The sequence below is a fragment of the Melanerpes formicivorus genome, unplaced genomic scaffold (assembly GCF_026170545.1).
Source record: "Melanerpes formicivorus ecotype bairdi unplaced genomic scaffold, bMelFor1.0.p_v2 SCAF_4, whole genome shotgun sequence".
Classification (NCBI taxonomy): domain Eukaryota; kingdom Metazoa; phylum Chordata; class Aves; order Piciformes; family Picidae; genus Melanerpes; species Melanerpes formicivorus.
Genome location: NW_027142356.1, coordinates 36,972,489 through 36,997,138, shown reverse-complemented (window position 1 = coordinate 36,997,138; position 24,650 = coordinate 36,972,489). Strand labels below are relative to the sequence as shown.

General features: G+C 49.2%; 1 protein-coding gene across 1 annotated transcript in view; it reads left to right on the top strand.

Moving 5' to 3' along the window:
• Nucleotides 1–24,650, top strand: part of TEC (tec protein tyrosine kinase) — a 67,749-nt gene that overhangs the window by 40,881 nt on the left and 2,218 nt on the right. Inside the window, exons 4-18 of the mRNA XM_068137648.1 lie at nt 1–72; nt 1,963–2,056; nt 3,527–3,655; nt 5,405–5,445; nt 6,555–6,736; nt 8,886–8,951; nt 11,961–12,015; nt 12,179–12,258; nt 14,070–14,203; nt 17,191–17,265; nt 19,046–19,217; nt 20,300–20,516; nt 21,311–21,375; nt 22,773–22,891; nt 23,940–24,097. The exon at nt 1–72 is cut by the window's left edge and continues 1 nt beyond it. Of these exons, the coding sequence (XP_067993749.1) occupies nt 1–72; nt 1,963–2,056; nt 3,527–3,655; nt 5,405–5,445; nt 6,555–6,736; nt 8,886–8,951; nt 11,961–12,015; nt 12,179–12,258; nt 14,070–14,203; nt 17,191–17,265; nt 19,046–19,217; nt 20,300–20,516; nt 21,311–21,375; nt 22,773–22,891; nt 23,940–24,097 (1,659 nt within the window). The remainder of the gene's footprint in view (nt 73–1,962; nt 2,057–3,526; nt 3,656–5,404; nt 5,446–6,554; nt 6,737–8,885; nt 8,952–11,960; nt 12,016–12,178; nt 12,259–14,069; nt 14,204–17,190; nt 17,266–19,045; nt 19,218–20,299; nt 20,517–21,310; nt 21,376–22,772; nt 22,892–23,939; nt 24,098–24,650) is intronic.

Here is a 24,650-nt window from a genome sequence, read left to right as displayed (position 1 = left end):
TCTGTGGATGTTTCAAGGATTAAATGTGTGGAAGTTGTAAGAAGTGATGGTGTTATTCCCTGTCAGAATAAATACCCCCTTTCAGGTATGTGCCTTTCATATACAATCTATACATTGCAGTGCCTTTTCTTTTTCCAACAGTGCCAAGCCATGTGGCTGTCACTTGCTTGCAGTCACTGTCCCTGCTAAATACTGAGCCCATTCTCTGGCTCTGTGTGAGGCTGTTCAGGATCAGTGATGAAAATCTGTCCCCAGCAAGCTGCTCCCCCTGCAGTCCCCATACTTGGAACCTGTGCCTCATGCAACTTGGTCTGTTTCTTTTTCCCTACCCTCTGTGCTCAGGTTTTGCTTGGCAAGTGTCTTATCTTGGTTTATCCTCCAGAATGGGTTAGCTGGTAGCCCATTTCCCCTGTCTTCATTCCTTCATGTTAAATTACATGCAATTACCATCAAATTATCTAGGAATGAGAGGAATCAAGATAAAACTTGTTGCTTTTTCTTCCATTGTGAGCTTGAATAGAAGTAAACATGGAGAGCAAAGTGCTTAGAGGGGGGAAAAAGAGTCTGAAGAGAAGGCTCCCAGGAGACCTCATTGTGGCCTTCCACATGAAGGGGGCTGCAAGAAAGCTGGGGAGGGACTTTGGAGGGTGTCAGGGACTGATAGGACTGGGGGGGATGGAGCAAAACTAGAAATGGGTAGATTGAGATTGGATGTTAGGAAGAAGTTCTTCTCCATGAGGGTGGTGAGAGCCTGGCACAGGTTGCCTAGGGAGGTGGTGGAAGCCTCATGCCTGGAGGTGTTTGCAGCCAGGCTGGATGTGGCTGTGAGCAACCTGCTGTAGTGTGAGGTGTCCCTGCCCATGGCAGGGGGGTTGGAACTGGCTGATCCTTGAGGTGCCTTCCAACCCTGACAATTCTGTGATTCTGCAAAAATCTGAGGAGTGCAGATGCTGTCCCTGCCTATATAAAATGGAATGATTGAAGTGAGGGTGAATTCCACTGCCAGAGAGGGGACTCTGGCCCGCTTCTTCCAGGGCCAGTGAATAAAAGAGGACCAGAATCACCTCAGAGCAGTACAGAATCACAAGGAACCATGAAATGGCTGGGACCAAAGGGTGTCTGATTATGAAACAGCTTTAGAGGTTAAACTGAACTGGTTTTAGAAAGCACAGGGTGAAGCAAATATTTCAAAGGCGGCTCTCGTGATAACACAGTGTTGCAAAAATCCTTCCTCATTCTACTGAAACATGATCTATGAATAGGAAACCCTGAAAACCTTTCCCAGTTTCTGCATTTGTGCTCCTGAGTACACTCATTTTCATAGAAAAGTCATAGCATTGTCAGGTTTGGAAGGCACCTCAAGGATCATCTAGTTCAAACCACCTGCCATGGGCAGGGACACCTCACACCACAGCAGGTTGCTCACAGCCACATCCAGCCTGGCTGCAAACACCTCCAGGCAGGAGGCTGCCACCCACCTCCCTGGGCAACTTGTGCCAGGCTCTCACCACCCTCATTGGGGAACAACTTCTTTGTGATGTCTAATATGAATCCTTTCTCCTATAGCTTGAGTCCATTACCCCCAGGCCTATCACTCCCTGACACCCTCAAAAATCCCTCCCTAGCTTTCCTATAGCCACAATGAGGTCTCCTTGGAGCCTTCTCTTCTCCAGCCTGAACATCCCCAACTCCCTCAGTCTGTCCTCATAGCAGAGCAGCTCCAGCCCTCTGCTCATCCTCATGGCCCTTCCCTGGACACCTTCCATCACCTCCAGATCCTTCCTGTAATAGAGGCTGCAGGACTGGATGCAGTGCTCCAGGTGGGGTCTCCCCAGAGTGGATGCTGCCAAATGCAGCAGTCAGTCACTTGTTTTGTTTCCTCTGCTCCCCAGGAGTATAAAAATGAATATCACCAGGTGAATGTATTCTGATTTATTTCTTATTTGTTTGTTTTGTTTGTTTTTCCTGCTCCAGGTTGTATATGATGCTAACACCCTCTATATTTTTGCCCCAAGTGCACAAAGCCGAGATCAGTGGGTGAGGAATCTGAAAGAAGGTAATGGAAATGGCTCCTAATGAACTTCTGACATACATAGATGCCTTGACTTGAGCTGTCTGAACAGGATGGAGTGAACTTGGAGCTTTCTTTTGGCTTTGTAGCCAAAACAGTGCTGTAAACACATCAGTGTTTGGCTGGCTGCTGAGCAGCTTGCACAGCATGGAGGCTCTGCCTTTTTCCCCCTCTGCCCCTGCAGCCAGGAGGCTGGAGGTGGGCAAGAGGCTGGGAGGATGGCATAGGCAGGACAGCAGACCTGAACTGACCCAAGGGATGTTCCAAGCCATATAACACTGTGCTTAGCAATAAATCTGAGGTGAAGTCACCATGGTGGTGGAGTCACCATCCCTGGAAGTGTTGAAAAAGAGACTGGCTGAGGCACTTGGTGCCATGGTTTAGTTGATTAGATGGTGCTGGGTGATGGGTTGGACTTGGTGATCTTGAATGTCTTTTCCAACCTGGTTAATTCTATTCCTTTCTAACAAGCTAGAAAAATAAAATGGTAAAGGTTCTGATTGTTATTGTTTCATGGGGCTAGCTTATCATTCACATACACAGCATAGGACAACAAGTACTGCAAGTATCAAACAATCAGACTGATTTCATTTGATTTGTGAGGTCCAGCTGCAGTCAGGCTTTTGCACAATGTATAGACCATCAAAAAGCTTACCCAAGCTAGTTCATGGCATCACTCAAAAGGCAGGAGGCACCTCCACTGGCCGATGGTAGGCTGAACATGAGCCAGCAGTGTGCCCAGGTGGCCAAGAGGGCCAATGGCATCCTGGCCTGCATCAGGAACAGTGTGGCCAGCAGGAGCAGGGAGGTCATTCTGTCCCTGTACACTGCACTGGTTAGGCCACACCTTGAGTCCTGTGTCCAGTTCTGGGCCCTTCAGTTTAGGAAGGAGGTTGAGTTGCTGGAGCGAGTCCAGAGAAGGGCAACAAAGTTGGTGAGGGGCTTGGAACACAGCCCTGTGAGGAGAGGCTGAGGGAGATGGGGTTGCTTAGCCTGGAGAAGAGGAGACTCAGGGGTGACCTTCTTGCTCTCTACAACTACCTGAAGGGAGGTTGTAGACAGGCAGAGGTTGGTCTCTTCTCTCAGGCAGCCAGCACCAGAACAAGAGGACACAGTCTCAAGCTGCGCCAGGGGAGGTTTAGGCTGGAGGTCAGGAGGAAGTTTTACACAGAGAGAGTGATTGCCTATTGGAATGGGCTGCCTGGGGAGGTGGTGGAGTCACCATCACTGGAGGTGCCCAGGAGGAGACTTGATGGGGTGCTTGGTGCCATGGGTTAGTTGTTTAGGTGGGTTGGATTGGTTGATGGGTTGGACACGATGATCTTGAAGGTCTCTTCCCACCTGGTTTGGTTTATTGTCAATATTCATCCAAAGTGGCTCTCTTGCTTTTACATCTTTCAATATATCTTCTTCCCCCCCCCCCCCCCCCCCCCCCCTTTCTTTTAACACTTCTAGAAATAAAGAACAACAGCAACATAATGATAAAATATCATCCCAAGTTCTGGACAGAAGGAATCTATCAGTGCTGCAGACAGACAGAAAAGTTAGCACCTGGCTGTGAAAAGTATAATCTCTTTGAAAACAGTGAGTCTACATCTAAGCATCAGAGCTGGTTTGGCTTTTGGGGTGGGTGGTTCTTTTCCTTTCATCATCCTGTCATCACACCTGAATGCCCCTACAAGTTAGGCAAAAAGAGCAGAGTGAATAATTGGTGCCATGCCTAAAGTTAAGTCAAAATGTTTGCTGCTTTTCCAAGCCTTTTGTGGAAAATATAAAAGCCAGGAAATTGTCCTTGCAGACAATGGTTAGAAGAAGGTGAAAGGAATTGTTGAGGCTGTTGAGTTTCACTTGGGTTTGGTTATCCCACAGAATCATAGAATTGTTAGGGTTGGAAGGGACCTCAAGGATCAGCCAGTTCCAATCCCCCTGCCATGGGCAGGGACACCTCACACTACAGCAGGTTGCTCACAGCCACATCCAGCCTGGCTGCAAACACCTCCAGGCATGAGGCTTCCACCACCTCCCTGGGCAGCCTGTGCCAGTCTCTCACCACCCTCATGGGGAAGAACTTCTTCCTAACATCCAGTCTGAATCTAACCATCTCTCTTTTTTTTTCCATCCCCCCCAGTCCTATCACTCCCTGACACCCTCCAAAGTCCCTCCCCAGCTTTCTTGTTGCCCCCTTCAGATACTGGAAGGCCACAGTTAGGTCTCCTCAGAGCCTTCTCCAGACTGCACAACCCCAACTCCCTCAGTTTGTCCTCACAGCAGAGCAGCTCCAGCCCTCTGCTCATCCTCTGGACACCTTGCAGCACCTCCAGATCCTTCCTGGTACAGAGGCTCCAAAACTGGACACAGTGCTCCAGGTGGGGTCTCACCAGAGTGGAGCAGAGGGGGAGAATCACCTCCCTTGACCTGCTGGCTATGCTTCTGTTGACACAGTCCAGGATGTAATTGGCCTTCTGGGCTGCAAGTGCTCACTGCTGGCTCCTGTTGAGCTTCTCATCCCCCAGCACCCCCAGGTCCTTTTGTTCAGGGCTGCTCTCAAGCCAGTCCCTGCCCAGCCTGTATCAGTGTTTGGGACTGGCCCTGACCCAGCTTCAGGACCTTGCACTTGGTCTTGTTGAACCTCATGAGGTTGCCATGGGCTCACCTCCCCAGCCTGTCCAGGTCCCTCTGGATGCATCCCTTCCCTCCAGCATGTCTGCTGCCCCCCACAGCTTGGAGTCCTCGGCACACCTGCTGACCTGTGGATTTAGTTGTCCTGAAAGACTTGAAGAATAATCAGTGGCTTGTGGCCAGCTGTACCTGGGCAAAATGTAAACCATGATGTACAGCTCAGTGTGGAAATAAAGCAGTGCAGAGGGGGAAAAAAAAATCTGAGAGAAGCAATAAAACCATCAACACAACTGTGATGCCTTACTGAGTGAAGCAAGGGTCTGGGGGAGCATGATTTTTTGAGGAGTGCAGATGTTAACAGCAACAAACCTCTGGATTATCGTGATGACAGGAGCACTGCTTCCTTTTTACATACCTTTCTATCTCATCTCTTTATTTCTCCTATATTTCTGGTTCAGGGATCTCTGTGTGGCACAGACCTTGCCAGATCTGTGGTGGATGTAGCCTGCTGGCTGACCCAGAATGTTTTGGCAAGAATATTTCACCAACATCTTCCTGATGCTTAACTGGAGCTGTCTTTCCTTTCTGTCTCAATAAGCTGTGCTAAGATAACACAATCTTAGCTGAATCTTAAATACATATATATATATATTTATTGAGCTTTTAAATCTATAGCTACATAATCCCAAATCCTTTCCTCTGCTCCCTTTCTAGGTGTATTGAGATTGCCATCTCCAATGCCAGAGAAGACTGTGGTAGGTAGAGTCTCTAAAATGCTGAATAGACAACTGTTGCCTTTTCAGATGGTGTTTAAACTTCCTGAGATTCTTTGCATGTCATGGAGCAAAGGTCTGCTTCTGTATGGATCAGTGAATGGGCATCCTGCTCTGTCTCAGGGTGGGAAAAATCCTAAGGATATTCAGCAGCATCTGTACTGCTGGTGGGAGAGGCAGTTGAAAAGCAAGATCCCTGATGTGGGGCTGCAGGGTGAGTCAGCCCCATGGATAGCACCTGGGGTGATCATCTGCCACACAACCCAGCTGCCTCCCTGGGCCACCACAGCTCACTCCTCAGGCTGGATGTGAGGAGGAAGTTCTTCACCATGAGAGTGGTGAAGCCCTGGAATGGGTTGTCCAGGGAGGTGGTTGGGGCCCTGTCCCTGGAGGTGTTTAAGACCAGGCTGGACGAGGCTCTGGCCAGCCTGATCTAGTGTGGGGTGTCATAGTAGTATCATAGTATCAGTCAGAGTTGGAAGGGACCACAAGGATCATCTAGTTCCAACCCCCCTGCCATGGGCAGGGACACCCCACACTAGATCAGCCTGGCCAGAGCCTCAGCCAGCCTGGGCTTAAACACCTCCAGGGATGGGGCCTCAACCACCTCCCTGGACAACCCATTCCAGGGCTTCCCCACTCTCATGGGGAAGAACTTCCTCCTCACCTCCAGCCTGAATCTCCCCACCTCCAGCTTCATTCCATTCCCCCTAGTCCTATCACTACCTGAGATCCTGAGCAGTCCCTCCCCAGCCTTCCTGTAGCCCCCTTCAGATACTGGAAGGCCACAATTAGGTCACCTGGGAGCCTTCTCTTCTGCAGACTGAACAGCCCCAAATCCTTCAGTCTGTCCTCATAGGAGAGGTGCTCCAGCCCTCTGATCACCCTTGTGTCCCCTGCCCATGGCAGGTGGGTTGAAACTTGTGGTCCCTTCCAACCCTGACTGATTCTGTGATACTGTACTAAAGCCAGACCTAGCCCAGCTTTTGCCTCTGGGATGCTCAGCTGGTTTGCCTTAGTTTGATAGTAAGGGTGGGTGGGGTGGAATGAGGGAGCAGAGTGGGATGCTAACAATGTTGGGTTGTTTTCAGAGAAGGCCTCCACCACCTGTTCCTCCAGAAGAAGAAAATGGCAATGAAGAGGAGGAGATAGTGGTAGCAATGTATGACTTTGAGCCTACAGAGCATCATGACCTGAGATTAGAGAAGGGTGAAGAATACACAGTGATTGAGAAGAATGACATCCACTGGTGGAAAGCAAAAGACAAATATGGGTAAACATCACTTCCTTGGGTTTTCTTTTGAAGTTCACAAGGCTGTTTCCATGGTGTGGTCATAGAATCCTAGGATGGCTTAGGTTGGAAGGGACCTCAGAGATCATCTACTCCAACCTCCCCATCATGAGCGCCTCTCAACTAGACTCAGCTGCTCGAGGCCTCATCCAACCTGGCCTTCCACACCCCCAGGGAAGAGGCAGCCACAGCCTCCCTGAGCAGTCCCAGCTCATCTACCTTAGGAGTCCTAAATGGATTAGCAAATCCCTGGATGTGCTTCTGCCTTTTAATTTCAAAACTATCACCAAGCTACATTTTCAGGCAGAGCAAATTCATTAGAGGCCTGAACACAGTTGCTGTTGGCTTTAAAATATTTATGCAGGGTAAAAGAATTAATTACTCAAAGGCACAGGAAAACCAGAATGTTGCATTCAGGCATTTTCACTCTGCTTTATCATAGAGTGGCTTAGGCTGGAAGGGATAGGATAGGATAGGATAGGATTAACCAGGTTGGAAAAGACCTTTGAGAGCATCAAGTCCAACCTATCACCCAGCACCATCTAATCAACTAAACCATGGTACCAAGTGCCTCATCCAGGCTCTTTTTAAACACTTCCAGTGATGGTGACTCCACCACCTCCCTGGGCAGCCTCCCCCCCCCACCTCTCAACTAGATTTGGCTGCTCAAGGTCTTATCCAACCTGGCCTTGAACACCCCCAGGGAGGAGTCATTCATACTATGTGCCAACAGGTGTATTCAACCCCAGACCTGAAATCTTGTCCATATCTTTATCCTCACATAGAAACCAATTTGGAAGAGTGCAGTTCTCACTAGATTGTGGGGCTTGAGTCAAAAGGGCATTTGCAGAACTGGAAGCTTTTCCAATTACATCTCCTGGTGGGCTTTATGGTCTCCCAATTAAAGCATCATCCAGCCTGCAAGACCTTGCTAGTCTGGTGCAGTACTCCTGCTTCCCTGGGGAATGGCTCATTAGGGAGCAGTGTATGGTGAACACTTAGCTCAGCAGGCTCTGGCTTCCAGACTTGAATAATCATCCTCTTGTTTAATAGCTGGATCATTAGGGGCAATCTTTAAATGAGTTGAGAGGAGAGAGTTGCAGTGAGATGCCTAAATGACTGCAACTATCCATTCCCTAGATTAAAATTTCTCCCTGTGGATGTAAAGGTGAAAGTTTCCTGAACAGATGGGCAGAGTCCAAGGGCATGAGATTGAACACATCTAAGTGCCAGGTTCTGCACATTGGCCACAACAACCCCATGCAGTGCTACAGGCTGGGGTCAGAGTGGCTGAGAGCAGCCAGGCAGAAAGGGACTGGGGGTACTGGTGAATAGTAGGCTGAACATGAGCCAGCAGTGTGCCCAGGTGGCCAAGAAGGCCAATGGTATCCTGGTCTGCATCAGCACTAGTGTGGCCAGCAGGAGCAGGGAGGTCATTCTGCCCTGTACTGAGCACTGCTTAGGCCACACCTTGAGTCCTGTGTCCAGTTCTGGGCTCCTCACTTTAGGAAAGATGTTGAGATGCTGGAAGGTGTCCAGAGAAGGGCAACACAGCTGGGGAGAGGTCTGGAGCACAGCCCTGTGAGGAGAGACTGAGGGAGCTGGGGTTGCTTAGCCTGGAGAAGAGGAGGCTCAGGGGAGACCTTCTTGCTCTCTCCAACTCCCTGAAGGGAGGTTGTAGCCAGGTGGGGGTTGGTCTCTTCTCCCAGGCAAGCAGCACCAGAACAAGAGGACACAGTCTCAAGCTGTGCCAGGGGAATTTTAGGCTGGAGGTGAGGAGAAAGTTCTTCATAGAAAGAGAGATTGGCCACTGGGATGTGCTGCCCAGGGAGGTGGTGGAGTCACCATCACTGGAGGTGTTCACAAAAAGGCTTGGATGTGGCACTTGGAGCCATGGTTTTAGGTGTTAGGAGGTGTTAGGTAATAGGTTGGACTTCATGATCTCTGAGGTCTTTTCCAACCTGGTTGATTCTATGGTTCCATGATTCTATGAAATAACTAAATAAATAGCTGAAATGAATAAACAAATGGCAGTGAGGGAGCTCTGGTAATGAGCAGAATGGGACACTGTCTCCTAGGCATGCAATTTGACATGATTTCACCCAGGTTATATATTTTGTTTCTTTTTTAGGAAGCAAGGATATATTCCCAGCAACTATGTAACAGGGAAGAAGTCCAACAACCTTGATCAATATGAGTGAGTGCCTATCTTGACTTAAAACTCTGGAAGGTCATAACATGAAACCTTTGCTTTAAGGGTGGCCATGTAGTTTGGAAGTTGTCAAAGCAATTATCAACATAGAATAACATAGATCTCAGAGATGAAACTGCCCTTTTTCCTTTCTTTATTCTGATTTTCCTCATTGATTTTACTGTGATTTATAGCCTAGAGTCAAGTCAGGCCATCAGGCATGCCATTTTTAAGCTCTAATTACTCAAGCAAAACAACCCTTACCAATGCTCTAATAAAAGGGAACTTTGAAAGAAATCTACCTGGTTTAATTGTGCTGAATATTGGGGGGAGGAGGGGAGGGGTCATGTTAAACTGCCATGTTGAATCCTCATCCCTTGATGTGTTTAAAAGACAGATGTGGTGCTGAGGGATGTGGTTTAGCACCAGACTTGGTAGGGTTAGAGAGTGGTTGGACAGCCAGGTGGACAGTGCTGGAGCAGCCAGGCAGAAAGGGACCTGGGGGTACTGGTTGATAGTAGGCTGAACATGAGCCAGCAGAGTGCCCAGGTGGTCAAGATGGCCAATGGCATCCTGGCCTGCATAAGGAACAGTGTGGCCAGCAGGAGCAGGGAAGTCATTCTGCCCTGTGCTCAGCACTGGTTAGGCCACCCCTTGAGTCCTGTGTCCAGTTCTGGGCTCCTCAGTTTAGGAAAGATGTTGAGTTGCTGGAAGGTGTCCAGAGAAGGGCAACAAAGCTGGGGAGGGGTCTGGAGCACAGCCTTGTGAGGAGAGGCTGAGGGAGCTGGGGTTGCTTAGCCTGGAGGAGAGGGGGCTCAGGGGAGACCTTGCCATTTACAACTACCTGAAGGGAGGTTGTAGCCAGGTGGGGGTTGGTCTCTTCTCCCAGGCACCCAGCACCAGAATAAGAGGACACAGTCTCAAGCTGTGCCAGGGGAGGTTTAGGCTGGATGTGAGGAGAAAGTTTTTCCCAGCAAGAGAGATTGGCCATTGGAATGTGCTGCCCAGGGAGGTGGTGGAGTCACCATCCCGGGAGGTGTTCAAAATAAGGTTTGGATGTGGCCCTTGGAGCCATGGTTTAGTTGTCAGGAGGTGTTAAGTAATAGGTTGGACTTGATGAGGTTTAGGCTGGAGGTCAGGAGGAAGTTTTACACAGAGAGAGTGATTGCCCATTGGAATGGGCTGCCTGGGGAGGTGGTGGAGTCACCATCACTGGAGGTGTTCAGGAGGAGACTTGATAGGGTGCTTGGTGCCATGGGTTAGTTGATTAGGTGGTGTTGGATGATGGGTTGGACATGATGATCTTGAAGGTCTCTTCCAACCTGGTCTGGTCTATTCTGTAAAGATCTCTGAGGTCTTTTCCAACCTGGCTGATTCTGTGACTCAATCATCTTAAAGGTGTTCTCCAACCAAAATACTTCTGTATCACAGACTGGTAGGGGTTGGAAGTGACCTCTGGTAATCATCTAGTCCATCCCCAACTGGACTAGAGTTGGGTCTGCCCAAAGTGTGTAGCAGTAAGAGAAGAGAGTAGAAAAAGAGTGGAAATAGTTCAAAATAAACAACAGAGGAGGGAGTTTGGAAGGCAGCTCTGATTTGCAAGGAAATGCATCACTTGGTGCATTTTATCAGCTACAGAGGCATAGAGGTTTGGGTTTTGTGTGTGGAGGTTGTTTGGTTTGGTTTGGCTTTGATGTGTTTGGGTTTGTTTTTTGTTGTTATTGCTTTGGTTCTGTGTGGTGGTGGTGGGGGTTTGGGTTTAGTTTCACTTTCCTTTACTTTTACTTTAACCCAGCAAATAAACCCAACTTTGCTTTTTGCAGTTGGTGTTTAGTTGTAGGGGACTTGCTTAAGCACCTCAGGATAAAATTTAACCCTGCCATCTCCAAACCTCTTGTTCTTGATTGTTCTCAGTGCAGAACTGTTGTACCTGAGAACTTAAGAGATGTTCTAAAAACAGAGCTGTAAAGAAGCAATAATTAGAGCTAGTTTCTAAAGCCACATGAAGTATTTCCAGAGCTCTTCTCGGCCACTGTGTTTTGACAGAAGGTAACAATTTCCTCTGGGATTTTGCCCTCAGCTTTACTAGAGGGAATTATTCTTCATTGCTTTCTCATCTTTGAGGCTCTTGTTAAGAGCCCTGCCCCCCCTGCTCTGAGCTAGGCTGTGGGGCTGGCAGAAAACGAAGGAAGGAACTGGGCTGCCTTATCAGGTCCAGCCACTTTGTGCCTTGCTGCTGCCTTGGGGCTGTACCTCTGAGTCACCACGCAGTTCAGGAAGGATTAGTTGAGGATATCTACTAACTGCAAGAAACCACTATCTCCAAAACTGCAGAACTTGATTGGAAGCTGCTGTGCCACTTCCCTGCTTAGTTCCTGCTGTGACAGCCCAGCTCAGCGCGATTGCTCTGTGCCGCCTGTGAGCTGCATGCTTTGCCTTTTTCACTGATGATTCACTGCAGCTGACTGAAATGTCAGTGCTTCTGTAGCTGCTTCAACCTGCCTGTGCAGCACCCAGCTCAGGGATGTGCAGCTCTGACATTTCCTTCACTTTCAACCTTCTCTTTCATAGAGAAGGTTGAAAATCAGAGGCATGAAGTTCTTGAAGGAGAGCAGCCTAGCAGCCAGCTCTGCAGGTGGCTCAGCTGGTGTGCAGCCAGCTACTTCCCCAGGGCTGCCAGCCTGCCCTTGGGCTGACATTCAGAGTAGCTACTGCCATCAGCCTGTGTGTGCTTGAGAAACTTTGGTTGCTTTGTTTTTGTTTTTTTGCCCCAGAACTAGCTCAATTCCCTGAACTTTGTTGGCTTCTGTGAGCTCTCACTAGGGTTGTGTCAGTGTATTTCTATGGGATGACTGCACAGTGTAGTAGAGACTGATTTACTTTGGCTTGTACATTAGCAAAGGTCCACTTCCTGGCCTTCATTTCATAAAATGACTAAATCTGTAGCTTTGTTTTAAGTACTACATGTAAACTATACACCTTGGAGAAGCTTTGCTTACTGGTATTGTGTTGCAGGTGGTACAGCAGAAACCTGAACAGAAGCAAGGCAGAGCAGCTCCTCAGAAACGAGGTGAGCACAGCAGCCTTGCAGTCTTCACTGTGACATCTGGATGAAGCAGCTGTTTTCATTAAAGCAGAGGCTTGGTTTGGCATGTGCCAATCACAGGATGAGTCAAAGAGACATGAAGCCTGAAGATCACTTGTACAAAACTGTCCCTGTGCTTGCATTTCAGGATAAAGAAGGTGGCTTTGTGGTGAGAGACTCAAGTCAGCCTGGCCTGTATACGGTTTCCCTTTACACAAAATTTGGAGGGTGAGTTTCTGTGGCTGCTCTGCACACCTTGTAGCATCTGAAACCATTTGCTTCTGTAGCCAACAGCCCAGGAGAAAGCTCAATAAAGAAATGAGGGCATGCTGTGATAGGAAAGATGGGTGACCAAAATGAGCTTCTCAACTCCATGGCTAGGTCACATTTGGTTTAATCCAGTGGAGACCTGAACCTTCACCCAAAATGAGCTTCCCAACTCCATGGCTAGGTCACATTTGGTTTAATCCAGTGGAGACCTGAACCTTCACTCAAAATGAGCTTCCCAACTCCATGGCTAGGTCACATTTGGTTTAATCCAGTGGAGACCTGAACCTTCACCCAAAATGAGCTTCTCAACTCCATGGCTAGGTCACATTTGGTTTAATCCAGTGGAGACCTGAACCTTCACCCAAAATGAGCTTCTCAACTCCATGGCTAGGTCACATTTGGTTTAATCCAGTGGAGACCTGAACCTTCACCCAAAATGAGCTTCTCAACTCCATGGCTAGGTCACATTTGGTTTAATCCAGTGGAGACCTGAACCTTCACTCAAAATGAGCTTCCCAACTCCATGGCTGGGTCACATTTGGTTTAATCCAGTGGAGACTTGAACCTTCACCCAAAGAAGGAAGTCTTGCTTCCTCCCTCCACTCAGTCTCCAGTGTTTGCTGGAGTGTGGTGAGCTGGATCAGGCAGCTCACCAAGCTGAAAATTAACCTTTTGTGGGTTAATCTTCAACTTGTTCTGAGCACTGAGATGAAAGTGAGTCACCAGCACTTGTGATGTTTGATGCTCAAAGATGTTCCCACAGCATGTGATGCTGGGCATCCACACCAGCCCTTTCAGTTTCCTTTTCCTAGTCAATGTGCTTCTCTTAAAATCAGAAGAAATTATATAGAATAATAGACTCATAGAATTGTTAGGGTTGGAAAGAACCTCAAGGATCAGCCAGTTCCAACCCCATTGCCATGGGCAGGGACACCTCACACTACAGCAGGTTGCTCACAGCCACATCCAGCCTGGCCTTAAAAACCTCCAGGGATGAGGCTTCCACCCCCTCCCTGGGCAGCCTGTGCCAGTCTCTCACCACCCTCATGGGGAAGAACTTCTTCCTAATATCCAATCTGAATCTACCCAGTTCTAGTTTTTTTTGTTCCGTTTCCCCCAGTCCTATCACTCCCTGACATCCTCAAAAGTCCCTCCCCAGCTTTCTTGTAGCCCCCTTCAGATACTGGAAGGGCCACAGTTAGGTCTCCTAGGAGCCTTCTCTTCTCCAGACTGAACAACCCCAACTCCCTCAGTCTGTCCTCACAGCAGAGCAGCTCCAGCCCTCTGCTCATCCTCATGGCCCTTCTCTGGACACCTTGCAGCACCTCCAGATCCTTCCTGGTACAGAGGCTCCAGAACTGGACACAGTACTCCAGGTGGGGTCTCACCAAAGTATCACAGTGGAGCAGAGGGGGAGAATCACCTCCCTTGACCTGCTGGCTATGCTTCTATTGTTACAGTCCAGGATGTGATTGGCTTTCTGGGCTGTGAGTGCTCACTGCTGGCTCCTGTTGAGCTTCTCATCCACCAGCACCCCCAAGGCCTTTTCTTCAGGGCTGCTCTCAAGCCAGTCCCTGCCCAGCCTGTATCAGTGCTTGAGATTGCCCCAACCCAGCTGCAGGACCTTGCACTTGGTCTTGTTGAACCTCATGAGGTTGCCATGGGCTCACCTCTCCAGCCTGTCCAGGTCCCTCTGGATGGCTTCCCTCCCCTCCAGTGGAACACTGTGGTGTTGCTAATGGTTATTATTGTTATTTGTTTCCTTCCAGAGAAGGTTCATCGGGAATCAGACACTACCATATCAAGGAAACAGTGACCTCCCCGAAGCAGTACTACCTCGCAGAAAAACACCTCTTCAACTCCATCCCAGAAATCATAGAGTATCATAAACACAATGCAGCAGGTAGATGAATTGTGTTTGAGGGCTGGGTTTTTCCCTGCCACTTAGGGTTGATTTGAAAAGGAGTGTGAGGTGGTCTTTGCTGTGAGGATTTTCAGGTTGTTATCGAAGCCTCCTTCTTAGGCAGGTCATGGGACATTGTGTTTTGCAATCTCTTTCAAGACAGGCAATGATATGGGAAGTTTTATGTTGAATACAAAAGATCCTCCTGTCAACAGAGTCTTATTTTATATGATCATGGAAAAGAAAGAGGTATTTTTAGGGAAAGCATTTCTGAAGTCTTCCTGCCAACAGAGAGCAGCTGTATCAAGTCTGGAGGAATCATTCCTTCAGCTTCATCATTTAGAACAGAATAGAATAGAATTAACAAGGTTGGAAAAGACCTTTGAGATCATCAAGTCCAACCTATCACCCAACACCATCTAATCAACTAAACCATAGCACCAAGTGCCTCAGCCAGGCTCTTCCTAAACACCTCCCTGGGCAGCACATCCCAATGGCCAATCTCTCTTGCTGGGAAGAACTTCTTCCTCATCTCCAGCCTGAACCTCCCCTGGCACAGCTTGAGACTGTGTCCTCTTGTCATGTCATAGAATCAATGGTCCAGACCAGAAGGGACCTCCAAAGGTCATGTAGTTGGACCTCCAAAGGTCATCTAGTCCGACCTCCCTGCAGCAGGGACATCCCCAACAAGACCAGCTTGCCCATTTCCCTCTCAGCTAGGGGGGGATGTCCCATGCTTGGCACATCACTGCAACAAAGGACATCAGAACTAGCAAACACCTCTCTGTGCTTGCTTCTGCACCTCTGCTCATCATTTCTGTGCAATGATACCTGTACTGCAGCATCTCTGTCCCCACACAATCCCCTCCACTGCCTTTCCCACTCCCATTTCTTTGACTTGCTGAGAATCATGATACCACTGGAACGTGTCCAGAGAAGGGCCACGAGGATGAGCAGAGGGCTGGAGCTGCTCTCCTATGAGGACAGACTGAAAGAGTTGGGGCTGTTCAGTCTGGAGAAGAGAAGACTCCGAGGTGACCTAATTGTGGCCTTCCAGTATCTGAAGGGGGCTACAGGAAGGCTGGGGAGGGACTTCTCAGGATCTCAGGTAGTGATAGGACTAGGGGGAATGGAATGAAGCTGGAGGTGGGAAGATTCAGACTGGAGGTGAGGAGGAAGTTCTTCCCCATGAGAGTGGTGAAGCCCTGGAATGGGTTGTCCAGGGAGGTGGTTGAGGCCCTGTCCCTGGAAGTGTTTAAGCCCAGGCTGGATGAGGCTCTGGCCAGGCTGATGTAGTGTGGGGTGTCCCTGCCCATGGCAGGGGGGTTGGAACTAGCTGATCCTTGTGGTCCCTTCCAACCCTGACTGATACTATGATACTATGGATTGTGTCTCCAGCACAGATGGTGGACAGGGATGGTACTCCCCTAGAGCTTATTTTGCCTGCAGGTTACCACTACTCGAAACGATCTTACCTTTCCACTTAGCAAACAGATGAGGAGAACAGTGAGGTGGTGTTCAGAAAATCTCTAAAGATGAGTCTTTGTAAAGCTCAGACACTTCAGGCCTACAGCTAATGGCTGGTGCTGATGTACTCTTACTCTATGACAGGGTGGGGAGGACTTCAAGGCACAGATACTAACACAGATTGGTGTGTGGCTTTCTTTGTTTTTCCAGCCCAGTGCATAATAAATTCCCCTCCTGAGCTAGATTTTTCCAGATGTTGATATCAAACTCTGATGGCCCAGCATTTCCTGCTGATGTGCTGGAAAAAGCCTTTCTGGGAATTATGCTCCAAAACCACCATCCTGCTTTTTTTTGTCTCATTTTGTTATAACTGACTTTGCTGTTTTGTTCTTAATTGCTTTGTTCCTTTTGTCAATATCACCTTCTGACAAAAATGATTGGGGAATATTCAGCTAGCATGCAGCATTTAGGCTGTATCTATACAATCCTCAAGTGAAACTGGTGAAATGGAAATGAGCACAGGATTGTATTGTACTGAGGGCATGGCCCCAGGCTGCAGCAAGGGAAGTTTACACTGGACAGTAGGAAAAAAACTTCCCACCAAGAGTGGTCAGGGATTGGAATGTGCTGCCCAAGGAGGTGGTTGAGCCACCAAGCCTGGATGTGTTTAAAGGTGGTTTGGATGTGGTGCTTGGGGATATGGCTTAGGGGTAAGCCTTGTAGGGTAGGGTTAATGGTTGGACTTGGTGACCCTGAAGGGCTTTTCTAACCTGAGTGTTTCTGTGTGATTCTCTGATTAGAATTGAAATAGAAATGATCACAGAACTGTTGAGGTTGGGAGAGGCTTTTGAGACCATCAAGTCCAACTGCTCAAGAGTAACATTATGAGTTTTAGGTAATCTTTCTGATATGATTTATGAAAGGAGTCCTCAGCTTTTATTGGTGCCAGCATCACTGTAAAGCCTGTATATAGAAGCATATATCTATACCTGTATATAGAAGCATATATCTATATCCATCACTCAGTAGCAAAGAAGATGCAGTGAGTGGTCCTGAGTACCTCTTATAGCCCCTTTGAAGGGTCAAGAGGATCACAGGATGTCAGGGATTGGAAGGCACCCAGAGAGATCATGGAGTCCAACCCCCCTGCCAGAGCAGGACCATACAGTCTAGCTCAGGTCACACAGGAACACATCCAGAAGGGCCCTGAAAGTCTCCAGAGAAGGAGACTCCACAACCTCTCTGGGCAGCCTGTTCCAGTGCTCTGGGACCCTCACAGTGAAGAAGTTCCCTCTTGTGTTGAGGTGGAACCTCCTGTGCTGCAGCTTACATCCATTGTCCTTGTCCTATCCCAGGGAGCAAGTGAGCAGAGCCTGTCCCCTCAGAACAACACAACCCAACAGCAGAGAATATCATTATACACAGCTTTAAGCACAAGACTGCAGTGATGAATGTCTGACTTGCTGCCTGGCACCATTTCAGAAGTTAACTGTGTCTCTTGAACTGTCCTTGAACCTCAGGTCTCGTGACGAGGCTGCGTTACCCAGTGACCCCTAAAAAGACGACAGCACCCACGACAGCAGGATTCAGCTATGGTAATTGTGTCTTGTGTTAACCTGCACGTTGGTTTCCTGGGGACTTTTAAGTCTGTTAAGATGCTGCAATTTTGGAAGAGACTTCATTTTGTACCATCCCTACTCTGGCAGGGGTAGGGAGGCGATTGTCCCCTTGTACTCAGCTCTGGGGAGGCTACACCTTGAGTATCGTGTCCAGTTCTGGGCACCTCAATCCAAGAGAGATGTGGAGGGGCTGGAGCCAGGGCAGAGGAGGGCAAGGAAGCTGGGAAGGGCCTGGAGAATAAATCTGATGAAGAGCAACTGAAGGAGCTGGGGATGGTTAGTGTGAAACAGAGGAGGCTGAGGGGAGACCTTATTGCCCTCTACAGCTGCCTGAAAGGATGTTGTGGAGGGGCTGCTGCTGCTCTCTTCTCCCAGGTAAATAGTGATAGAACAAGAGGCAGTGGCCTCAAGCTGTGACTGGGTAGGTGTAGACTGGACAGTAGGAAAATCTTTTTCCCAGCAAGAGTGGAGGTGTTTAAGCCCAGGCTGGATGAGGCTCTGGCCAGGCTGATCTAGTGTGGGGTGTCCCTGCCCATGGCAGGGGGGCTGGAACTAGCTGATCCTTGTGGTCCCTTCCAACCCTGAATGATACTATGATGGTCAGGGATTGGAATGTGCTGCCCAGGGAGGTGGTGGAGTCCCCAACCTTGGATGTGTTTAAGACATTTTGGATGTGGTGCTTGGGGATATGGCTTTGGGGTGACCCTTGCAGAGCAGGGTTAATGGGTGGAGTTGGTGATCCTGAGGGTCTTTTCCAACCTGGAAGTTTCTGTGTGATTCTGGGTATGACTGCCTCTGCTGACTTGGGCAGGTCCAAGCTGTACCTTAGATAACCTTGCTCAGGAGACTGGCATGCAAAGGCATCACAGCTGGTGGGAGGTGTGTGGTGCTAAGGGCAGGAGTGAGGAGAAGCAGAACATGTTGCTGGTGCTCCAGGGGTATTCAGCATCTTCTTCCACTATTTTCATGGACACCTAGGGCTCTGCCTGACTAAAGAGCTGTGCCTTTGGCTGTGTCTTTGGCAGAAGTCTCCAGGCTTCTGACTCAACTGTGGCCCTTTGATCTTTGTGGAGGGAGTTTGGTTTGGTTTGGTTTAGTATAAATTTGGAATAACCTGTTTTAAGCATGGCACATCAGGTGACAAGAGCAGCTGCTATATGTTGGCACTACTTTCTGTGACTGTAGCTTGATGAAATCAAGTCTGATAATATCAGTACATAATGGCTGGCCTCAGGACAGTTTGAGTTTTGCCTTCTGTGCTAGTCAGGAGCTGCTTAGAGCTGATCTCTACCTGAAAGTTAGTTCCCTTTGTGGTGCTAATCAGGAGCTGCTTAGAGCTGATCTCTGCCTGAAAGTTTGTTCCCTTTGTGGTGCTAGTCAGGAGCTGCTTAGAGCTGATCTCTACCTGAAAGTTTGTTCCCTTTGTGGTGCTAATCAGGAGCTGCTTAGAGCTGATCTCTGCCTGAAAGTTTGTTCCCTTTGTGGTGCTAGTCAGGAGCTGCTTAGAGCTGATCTCTACCTGAAAGTTTGTTCCCTTTGTGGTGCTAGTCAGGAGCTGCTTAGAGCTGATCTCTACCTGAAAGTTAGTTGCCTTTGTGGTGCACAGAAGTGTTCCGTTTTGAAGTTACTTCTAAGTCGTTTTGTCCCTAACTTCCCTAATGTGCTAGCAGTGCAGTTTCCCTTTCCTCTTCCTTGTCACCTCCTGGTTCAGCAGGCTCCTCAGTGCAGGGCTGATGAGCTGTGCTTTGGTTCACAGAGAAATGGGAAATCAACCCCTCGGAGCTGACGTTCATGCGGGAGCTGGGCAGCGGCCTGTTCGGCGTGGTGCGGCTGGGCAAGTGGAGGGCGCAGTACAAAGTGGCCATCAAGGCCATCCGGGAGGGCGCCATGTACGAGGAGGATTTCATTGAGGAAGCCAAAGTCATGATGTGAGTTGTCTGCTTGGCACTTCTGATGCCAGCTCCACACCTCTGATCACAGGCTCACGGGATGTTAGGGGTTGGAAGGGACCTTGAAAGATCATCCAGTCCACCCCCCTGCCAGAGCAGGACCATAGAATCCTGCACAGGTCACACAGGAACACATCCAGATGGGGCTGGAAAGTCTCCAGAGAGAGACTCCACAACCTCTCTGGGCAGCCTGCTCCAGTGCTCTGGCACCCTCACAATGAAGAAATTCCTCCTCATGTTGAGGTGCAACCTCCTGTGCTGGAGTTGATATCTATTGCTCCTTGTCCTATCTCAGGGTGCAACTGAGCAGAGCCTCCCTCCTGACCCCCACCCCTTAGATATTTATAGACATTTATTAAATCCCCTCTCAGTCTTCTCTTCTCCAGACTGAATAGCCCCAGGGCTCTCAGCCTCTCCTCACAGGGCAGTGCTCCAGTCCCTCAGTCATGCTTGTAGCCCTCCCTTGGACTCTCTCCAGCAGATCCCTGTCCCTCTTGAACTGGGGAGCACAAAACTGGATGCAGTATTCCATGTAAGGTCTCACCAGGACAGAGTAAAGGGGAGGAGAACCTCCCTGGATCTGCTGGACACACTCCTCTTAGGATGCCATTGGCCTTCTTGGCCACCATGTAGAACTTGTTATCCAGCAGCACTCCCAGGTCCTTCTCCACAGAGCTGCTCTGTAGCAGATCACCTCCTAACCTGTACTGCTGCAGTTTATTCTTCCTCCCCAGGTGCAGGACTCTGCACTTACCCTTGTTGAGCCTTGCTAGGTTCCTCTCTGCCCAGCTCTCAGTCTGTCCAGGTCTCTGAATAGCTGCACAGCCTTCAGGTGTCTCAGCCAAGCCTCCCAGCTTGGTATCATCAGCAAACTTGCTGAGCAGACTCTCTGTCACCTCATCAATGTCATTGATGAAGAGGTTGAACAGGACTGGACCCAGCTAATGCTGTGTACTGATTACAGAAATGCCTCTAATGGTGTGTTTTAATTATAGTCTGGTGGGGTGGAGAGCTGGGAGCTGGTGGAGGAGGCAATAACCACATGGTCTCAATCTTTCCAGGAAGCTAACACATCCTAAATTAGTCCAGCTGTATGGTGTGTGCACACAGCAGAGACCCATCTACATCGTGACAGAGTTCATGGAGCACGGCTGCCTTCTCAATTACCTGAGGCAAAAACGGGGAGTTTTCAGCAAAGATGTCCTGCTGACCATGTGCCAAGATGTCTGTGAGGGAATGGAGTACCTGGAGAGGAACAGCTTCATCCACAGGGACCTGGTAACATCCCATTAGGCACCTCATCCCTCTGAAACTTCTGGGTTTTGGTCCATGAAGGCAGTCCTAGGGGAGACACTCCAGGGTTTCTTTGCCTGTGGGGGGATGGTTTCTGGGGGGTCCTGATCTTGGAGGGCTCTCCTAAAGGGCTGTTTGGTGTCTCTTGGTCCATGGGGAGAATCTTGGAGGTCCCTGGAGGGGTCCTTACCTATTCCTTCTTGGAACAGCCTTATGTTTGAACTTTCCCATTCCCTCTTGCAACAGCTTGGTCGTAAATAACCACTTCTGCTCAGGCAGGAAACTTTAAGCAGTTGGCTTTTGAGGATCTAAGCAGGGCTCCAAAACTGCTCTGCCCAGGAGATGGTGGCAGGTTTTTGTGCTGGCATAAGAGCCTGCCTCTGGCTTGCACTGCTGCCATTTTGATCACTCATCCCTCGAGATGATCATTTGTCTTGTGCTTCATTTGGTGGGTTTGGGGTTGGGTTTTCTTTGTTTTGTTTGCTTGTGGTTGGGGTTTATTTTTGGTTGTGGGGTTTGGTGGGGTGGGTTGTTTTTTGGTAGTGGGGTTCTTGTTGGTTTTGTTTGGTTTTCTGTTTGCTTTGCAAAAGGGTTCAACAAACCATTAGGCTCAGCAGCATTTGAATGCACATGTACCTTTTATCCTGAGAACATACCAATGGGCTTGGCAAACTGGTGAAGCTGCTAAGCAATGAGGACAAAGCCCTCATGAGAGCCTTGTCATTTGTCTGCAAGAGACTGCAAGCTTCTCAGCCAGCACTTCACTGTTCCCTTTGCAGGCTGCCAGGAACTGCTTGGTGAGCGACTCAGGAGTGGTCAAAGTGTCGGATTTTGGGATGACAAGGTATGGCTTGAGTGTGCAAACACCTCTGGGAGGATTTAGAATAGAGTTAACCAGGTTGGAAAAGACCTTTGAGATCATCAAGTCCAACCTATCACCCAACACCATCTAATCAACTAAACCATGGCACCAAGCACCCCATCCAGTCTCCTCTTAAATGTCTCCAGTGGTGGCGACTCCACCACCTCCCTGGCCAGCACATTCCCATGGTCAATTGCTCTTTCTGGGAAGAATTTCCTCCTAACATCCATCCTAAACCTTCCCTGGCACAGCTTGAGACTGTGTCCTCTTGTTCTGGTGCTGCTTGCCTGGGAGAAGAGACCAACCCCCACCTGGCTACAACCTCCCTTCAGGTAGTTGTAGACAGCAAGAAGGTCTCCCCTGAGCCGCCTCTTCTCCAGGCTAAACAGCCCCAGCTCCCTCAGCCTCTCCTCATAGGGCTGTGCTCCAGACCCCTCACATCCTGCCTGGCCTTAAAAGCTTCCAGGCATGGGCCTTCTAGTTTTGTTCCATTCCCCCCAGTCCTATCCCTCCCTGACACCCTCATAAGTCCCTCCCCAGCTTTCTTGTAGCCCCCTTCAGATACTGGAAGGCCACAATTAGGTGTCCTGGGAGCCTTCTCTTCTCCAGACTGAACAGTCCCAGCTCCCTCAGCCTGTCCTCATGAGAGCTTGTGTCTTGGACAGCAGAGCTCATGCTGCAGAGGTGACAGTGAATCTGTATTTTGCTAAATACGTGATAGAAAGAGGTTGCTCAACGAGTGTGGGATTCTCTTGGGGTAGATGGTTCAGAGTTGCAGCTTGCTAGGTGAAGTGTGGGAGGTGATGAGACCTGGAGGTGGGGGTGAGATGTGTGTGTTGGTGTGTGATTTCCTGCCCTTGTTAACTTCTAAGTGTGCAAAACCAGGTGGGTGATGTGTGGGCAAGGCAAGGTGTGAGGAGCAGTGCTTACAGTGAAGGTGTTAAACCATAGTGCTTAAGCCACACTTTCCTTAGCTTTGGCCAGCTTTCTGTGCTGCTGAGCTTGCATGTTCCCTGACAGCTGAGTTCAGACTGGCTGCTGACACACGCAGCGAGGAAGTTATGCTTTTTGCATCATTTTCTCTTGTAATACAGGCATCTAATTTGCAGGTGGGGAGTGGTGTGGATGATAATGCAGAGACTCGACTCATGGGAAAGACGAAGTGGGTCTTGACTGCAACCTTTGCAGTGCCTCAGAGGAGCCCTTTCCGTTGTGTGATGCTCACACCCGTGGCCGTTAGGTGGCAATGTGAACTTCTGAGAGCCGAATCCAACTCGGAATTGTAAAGGGCAGGCTTGGGGGCTGGTTGCAAGTCAACGTGTCTGGATTCCTCCTAGTTTGATTGTGTGTTAAATAGTTTACTTGTTTATTTGTTAAAGGTATGTCCTTGATGATCAATACACAAGCTCTTCAGGGGCGAAGTTTCCTGTGAAGTGGTGCCCCCCAGAAGTGTTTAACTACAGCAGATTCAGCAGCAAGTCAGATGTCTGGTCCTTTGGTAAGGCATTGCAGAATCACAGAATTAACCAGGTTGGAAAAGACCTCTCAGATCATCAAGTCCAACTGATCACCCAGCACCATCTAATCAACTAAACCATGGCACCAAGTGCCTCATCCAGGCTTTTTTAAACACTTCTAGGGACAGTGACTCCACCACCTCCCTGGGCAGCACATCCCAATGGCCAATCTCTCTTGCTGGGAAGAACTTCTTTCTAACATCCAGCCTAAACCTCCCCTGGCACAGCTTGAGACTGTGTCCCCTTGTTCTGGTGCTGGTGCTCTCAACTAGACTCAGCTGCTCAAGGCCTCATACAAACTGGTCTTGAACACCCCCAGAGAGGAGGCAGCCACAACTTCCTTGGGCAGCCTGTTCCAGAGTCTCACCACCCTTCTACTGAAGATCTTCTTCCTAAGATCCAGTCTAAACCTACCCTTCTTCAGCTTCAAACCATTCCCCTTTCTCCTGTCTTTAGACACCCTGATGAAAAGTCCCTCTGCAGCCTTCCTGCAGGATCCCTTCAGGTCCTGGAAGGTAGCTCTAAGGTCTTCCCAGAGTCTCATCTTCTCCAGGCTGAACACACCCAGCTCCCTCAGTCTAACGTTACAGCAGAGGTGTTTCAGGCCTTGAATCATCATTGTGACCTCCTCTGGACTCCCTTCCAACAGCTCTGTGTCCTTCTCATGCTGGGGACACCAGAACTGGAGGCAGTATTGGAGGTGAGGTCTCAGCAGAGCAGAGTCAAGGGGCAGAATCCCCTCTCTTGCCCTGCTGGCCACACTCCTCTGGCTGCAGCCCAGCACACAGCTGCCTGCTGGGCTGCATGAGGGCCCTGCTGGCTCATGCTGAGCTTCTCAGCGATCAGCACCCCCAAGTCTCTTTTAAGATGTCTTCAGCAATGACAGGTGAACACTTCCCAGAACATGGATCTCAACCTATTTCCCTGTAATCAGCAATCCTGAGCCCACAACTCAAAACAAGAGCAACTTCTAAGAGGTCCTTTGCTTACTTTCTTAACATTTTTTTTTATTTCTTTGTTTTCTTTTAGGTGTTTTAATGTGGGAAGTATTTACAGAAGGAAAAATGCCCTTTGAGAAGAGCTCCAACTATGAAGTGGTAACCATGGTTAGCCAAGGACACCGTCTGTATCGGCCCAAGCTCGCCTGTAAGCAGGTGTATGAAATGATGATGATGTGCTGGCAGGAGGTAAATACCTCATTTTTCTCTTTTCATTGAAAAACACACCCAAAAATAAAAGAGGGAGGGGGGGAAATGTCAATCTAGGCCACACCTTGAGTCCTCTGTCCAGTTCTGGGCCCCTCAATTTTAAAAGGACATTGAGAGACTTGAAGGTGTCCAGAGAAGGGCAAGGAGGCTGGGGAGGGGTCTGGAGCACAGCCCTGTGAGGAGAGGCTGAGGGAGCTGGGGTTGCTTAGCCTGGAGAAGAAGGAGGCTCATGGGAGACTTTCTTGCTCTCTACAACTCCCTGAAGGGAGGTTGTAGCCAGGAGGGGGTTGGTCTCTTCTCCCAGGCACCCAGCACCAGAACAAGAAGACACAGTCTCAAGCTGTGCCAGGGGAGGTTTAGGCTGGAGGTGAGGAGAAAGTTCTTCCCAGCAAGAGAGCTTGGCCATTGGGATGTGCTGCCCAGGGAGGTGGTGTGGTCAGCATCCCTGGAGGTGTTCCAGAGGGGATTGGATGTGGCACTTGGAACCATGGTTTAGTTAGTCAGGAGGTGTTGGGTGACAGGCTGGACTTGC